Consider the following 6,000-nt stretch of genomic DNA (forward strand, 5'->3'; position numbering starts at 1 on the left):
AGACATTCCTCTTCCTCCTCACAAATTGGCAGAATTTACGGGATGTAAAATACAAACTCTTATTCTTATAAATCGAACATGATCGCCTCCCCTTTTATTTTATTATTTAATCTTTTATTAATCTACATAAAAAATAGTTGTGTGTGTGTGTGTGCAAACATTTAACTCAAACTATTCGTCACATAACACCGAAATTAACAGGAAATAGTAATGATACACCAAGAATGGTTTGTAACGAGTAAAATCTTTGTTTGGATTAATGAATAACGTGTACAGAAATATATCGGCAAGTTGAAATGCAAAATGCTTATTTCAACTTGTCGATATTTCTATTAGTTTTGTGCATGTGCAAATTCAATCAGAAGTGATCTAAAATTAAATCTTCCTTATCCATCTGTTGGGTTAGTTCAAACAGTAGGGAACACATCTGGAGTGCTAAATGAATGTGAGAAGTGTGAAGAGCCATTTTTTGCAATTTTGGGGCATTTGTGACCCCTTTTGAGCTCCTGGGAATGCCGAATCCCAGTGAAAATAGACAAACGGTGCAGCTTCATGCCTTAAGACATGTATATTTGAATTCAGCACCATGGAAAACTACTATATAGACATACATATCAAGTTTTTGAGTAATGAAACAAAAGAGCTCCAAAAAGGCATGAATTTATATTAATAACAATGGCCTCCACATTTTGGCCAAGTTTCAGGAAAATCTAATGGATGAATCAAACGCTATGGGGCAAAAGTGTCATTTTTGGCCATTTTGGGGCATTTTTACCTCTTAAGCCCCTGGGGATGCCGAAAAGGTGTCGTTTCAAGCCTTAACACATGTATATTTGAGTTGACCACCATGAAAACCACTATATAGTCAGGCATATCAAGTTTTTGTTGAGAAATATAAAATAAAAAAAAGAGCCACAAAAATAGGCGTTTTTAGCATTGAAAGTTCCCGGGGATGCAACCAGAATTTTTCCAGGGTCACCCATACCAGATTTATATTAACAGTGGGCTTCACATTTGGGCCAAGTTTCAGAAAAATCTAATAGATGGATCAAAAGTTATGGGGTAAAAATGTGTCATTTTTGGGCATTTTTGATCTCTTGAGCCCCCGGGGACAAAACGGGAATTTTTGCAAAAAAAATTTTTTTTTAATGTGCACATCTATTTAATGAAATACAATTTGTGGAAAAATTTCAGGAAAAACTAATGGACAGTTATTTGGCAATCTTTTGGATTAATGCAGGCCAATGAAAACATAGGTCCCCTCTTCGATAAATCGGCAGGGGGAAAAAAAAAAAAATGGAGATTTACCAAGCACAAAAAAATTAACAAAAATTTTGCTCTACAGTAAATGTTCCAACTATGCAAATAGCATTGCTCTCCTCCACCCTATCAAGAAGTCTATAGTAGAATGAGCACATAAATGGATGGCAACATTTAATGTACTACGACTAAGCACCTTTTCTTGAAAAACTACAAGAAACCTTCTCAACCACTGATTGCCATGGCTAATAACACCCTACCTGAGAAGGTGGGCTCCCTCTACCATGCAAGAAAATTACACCTGAGAAAGTAGGCTCCCTCTACCATGCAAGAAAATTACACCTGAGAATGTCCTATATATCTCTACAAAGCCACAAATCACTCATGCATGGAATATTGTTACCACATCTATGCAGGTGCATCTACCATTAGTTTCTTCCTTTTAGACAAGGTTCAAAAAGAGTCTCAAATCTAATAGATCCCACACTATCAGCCAAGCTCCAACCCCTGTTCCATCGCCACATTCTTACATCCCTGGGCCCATTTTAGAAGTACTTTAATAGAATGTACTCTGATGGAGTTATAACACTTGTGCCTCCTCAATGTACATACTCTCAACTAAACCAACAAGCAGCAAAATTCCACCCCATAATTTGAGGTCCTTAGGTACAAGAAAAAACCTATTCTAATAGTTTATTCCAACAAACTGCTAGAATTTGGAATTCTCTCCTTGTTTGCAGTTTCCCTTCACTGTACTAAGATGCAGAAGTTTAAATGTAACACAAATAGACATCTCGTGGCTCAAATCCCAACATAATCCCCTGCAGACATGTTCCTAAATAGTAGCTTCTTATGTCCAAGTGCCAATGCACCTTGTTTGGGATGAAAAAAAAAACCCAAAAAACAAACACTCTCAATCTTGAAGATAAACAGTCACATGTAATCAAGTAGAACACCAAAAAAACAAAATTTTTACAAAGAAGAAACAAATATTAACCAAAATTGTGCAGACTTAACATTGCGTAATACACAAACTCTCAAAGTTGTTAGAATGTATATATAACAAAAAAAAAACAAACTTACCTTTCTTTGCAGTGGGTCGTCATCCATGCCTAAAAGTATGTCTGGGTTCAACTGATGGAACGCAATCACTCGAGGACAAAAGTTGAGTTGATGTCTTGAAAAACTTTTACCATAATCTCTAGTGAAATACGTAATGTTGTAGTTGATATCTACGAAGACATACTGAAAAAGAAAGATATCACATGAACTATTTTTTATGATTTGTATTTTTTTATGATTTGTATTTTTTTATGATTTGTATTTTTTTATGATTTGTATTTTTTTATGATTTGTATTTTTTATGATTTGTATTTTTTTATGATTTGTATTTTTTTATGATTTGTATTTTTTTATGATTTGTATTTTTTTATGATTTGTATTTTTTTATGATTTGTATTTTTTTATGATTTGTATTTTTTTATGATTTGTATTTTTTATGATTTGTATTTTTTATGATTTGTATTTTTTTATGATTTGTATTTTTTATGATTTGTATTTTTTATGATTTGTATTTTTTTATGATTTGTATTTTTTTATGATTTGTATTTTTTATGATTTGTATTTTTTATGATTTGTATTTTTTTATGATTTGTATTTTTTTATGATTTGTATTTTTTTATGATTTGTATTTTTTTATGATTTGTATTTTTTTATGATTTGTATTTTTTTATGATTTGTATTTTTTTATGATTTGTATTTTTTATGATTTGTATTTTTTATGATTTGTATTTTTTTATGATTTGTATTTTTTTATGATTTGTATTTTTTTATGATTTGTATTTTTTTATGATTTGTACTTACTAGTGTTGGAATGATTACTTGGAATTAGGAATTGGAATGTTTTAAGGTATCAGAATTAGAAAAATTGTGCCTATTTTCTAATGTCAAAAAGCGATTTTTTTTGCCCCCCCCCCCAAATTTTCTATTACTGATTTTTATTACTGATAAATATTGATCGATTTTAAACTATCAGTAAAATTAAAATTTATCAATTATCCCCACATTTTTATGTTTGTCAAAAAAATATGTACATACTACATGGGTTTTTATATTAAAAACAGACAACTATATAGCTAAATATTTTATAAGATATTGTTTCTGAATTTTTGAGATGAGAATTGATAATTTGAACTTATATAGTAAAATTGATAATTTGAACTTATATAGTAAAATTGATAATTTGAACTTATATAGTAAAATTGATAATTTGAACTTATATAGTAAAATTGATAATTTGAACTTATATAGTAAAATTGATAATTTGAACTTATATAGTAAAATTGATAATTTGAACTTATATAGTAAAATTGATAATTTGAACTTATATAGTAAAATTGATAATTTGAACTTATATAGTAAAATTGATAATTTGAACTTATATAGTAAAATTGATAATTTGAACTTATATAGTAAAATTGATAATTTGAACTTATATAGTAAAATTGATAATTTGAACTTATATAGTAAAATTGATAATTTGAACTTATATAGTAAAATTGATAATTTGAACTTATATAGTAAAATTGATAATTTGAACTTATATAGTAAAATTGATAATTTGAACTTATATAGTAAAATTGATAATTTGAACTTATATAGTAAAATTGATAATTTGAACTTATATAGTAAAATTGATAATTTGAACTTATATAGTAAAATTGATAATTTGAACTTATATAGTAAAATTGATAATTTGAACTTATATAGTAAAATTGATAATTTGAACTTATATAGTAAAATTGATAATTTGAACTTATATAGTAAAATTGATAATTTGAACTTATATAGTAAAATTGATAATTTGAACTTATATAGTAAAATTGATAATTTGAACTTATATAGTAAAATTGATAATTTGAACTTATATAGTAAAATTGATAATTTGAACTTATATAGTAAAATTGATAATTTGAACTTATATAGTAAAATTGATAATTTGAACTTATATAGTAAAATTGATAATTTGAACTTATATAGTAAAATTGATAATTTGAACTTATATAGTAAAATTGATAATTTGAACTTATATAGTAAAATTGATAATTTGAACTTATATAGTAAACTATAATAGGAAGTAAGATCATACATCTAAAAACAAGAATAGGTTTAAGGCTCCCAAAAGTCATATTAATATTGTCTGTAAAGACTCATGGTGTAACAGATAAAATTCTTAGTAAAATTTAGTTAGTGAAATTAGCTCTAAAGATGAGAACAGTAACCAAATAATCCAAATACGAAAAGAATCAGAATCGGAAATTGTATTGGAATCGAGAACAAAAAAAAAACCAAACAAACAAAAAACCAACCAAACAAACAAAAAACCAACCAAACAAACAAAAAAAACCCGATTATAACTATGTAAAAAACTGAAGGTAAATCACCTATAACACAATTTTTAAAAAATTTAATTGTGTTACTAACTGAAGAAAACAAAAATAAGCAATAGCAGCTTAGATTTTCAAGGTCATAGGAAAGGTTAAATGCGAGCAACGGTTTGATTGCTTTTTTTTACATGGCGTATCCACCATTTTCGGGTTATTTGATGCTGAATCCAGAAATTTTGCAAAAAGTTTTTTATGTTTTAAGTTCGTTATATTTTAAATATTTATTCCTGATGTTTGGTTTGGTTGCTTTGTAAAGGAAAATTGTTGCATTTTGTTTTTGACTTTGCAGAACATGATTAAATTTTTGATTATAGTCAGCTAATGTACTTAACTTCCGACATAACACCACCGGAAGTAGTGACAAGGTAAATCAGTTCCTTTGCTTTTTTTTTTCTCTCATGCCTATATCATCTCCCCTGTGCATGTACTTTTTTTTATTATGTTTTTCTGAACTTTTTATTTTATTTTTTTAATTTAAATTTTTTCAGTTTTATTTTAATTAAGAATTATTGAAGTTCGTTTTTTTTAAGAATTATTGAAAACACTTTAAAATATTTTAAAACTATTTTGAGAATATTATGTATTGGATATGATTTTTATGATGTTTGAAATTTTGTTACTTTGATTTCATTAATTTTATTTTTATACTTTCATAAACATATTTATCATATAAATTCAAATAAAAAAAATATTTTTAAAATTTAAAAAAAACAAAACTTATTTTTATAATTTCATAAACATATTTCTCATAAAATTTAAAATAAAATAAAAACTTTCTTTCTTTATTTTGTTATTAAAAGTGCAAATAAAAACTAATTGTGTTATTTTTATTTGTATAATTTTGTTAATTTTTTTATTGTATACTTCTCAATAATGTCCTTTTATTTTATTTCAATAAATCGCTTCACAATAGAAATACTGGAGAACAATAAAAGTGAAGGAACTGATTTGCCTTCTCACTACTTCCGGTAGCACTACGCTGGAAGTTAGGAAGTACATTAGCTGACTATAACCAAATTTTTCAAAGGGAAAGGAAAAACAAACAATAACATCAATGTTTGGTACATTTTAGGTCAGGAAGCCAATATTTTCACTCTGGTAGCACTACAGCAAGCGATGGGTTGACCAACATAACCAGCAAAAGAGACATGATGTCCGGGTGTAAAACATAACCAAAAGAATCCTCTACTTACATGGCTGTTTCGCAATGGATGATTGTGAAACTGATGGATGACAGAGAGGTTCGTTCCAGTGGCCAGCTTGCTGCTGACATTCACAAAATCCTTTCCATAAT

General features: G+C 27.4%; 1 protein-coding gene across 2 annotated transcripts in view; it reads right to left on the bottom strand.

Moving 5' to 3' along the window:
• LOC145249015 (sortilin-related receptor-like) overlaps window positions 1-6,000 on the bottom strand; it is a 287,750-nt gene that overhangs the window by 150,689 nt on the left and 131,061 nt on the right. For both annotated transcript variants that reach the window (XM_080110875.1, XM_080110874.1), the window contains exons 2-3: window positions 5,900-6,000; window positions 2,344-2,505 (exon numbers count right to left, since the gene is read on the bottom strand). The exon at window positions 5,900-6,000 is cut by the window's right edge and continues 133 nt beyond it. In XM_080110875.1, coding sequence (XP_079967001.1) covers window positions 2,344-2,505; window positions 5,900-6,000 — 263 coding nt within the window. The remainder of the gene's footprint in view (window positions 1-2,343; window positions 2,506-5,899) is intronic.

Source organism: Euprymna scolopes, chromosome 27 (assembly GCF_053919585.1).
Source record: "Euprymna scolopes isolate OS-2025 chromosome 27, ASM5391958v1, whole genome shotgun sequence".
Taxonomy (NCBI): Eukaryota; Metazoa; Mollusca; class Cephalopoda; order Sepiida; family Sepiolidae; genus Euprymna; species Euprymna scolopes.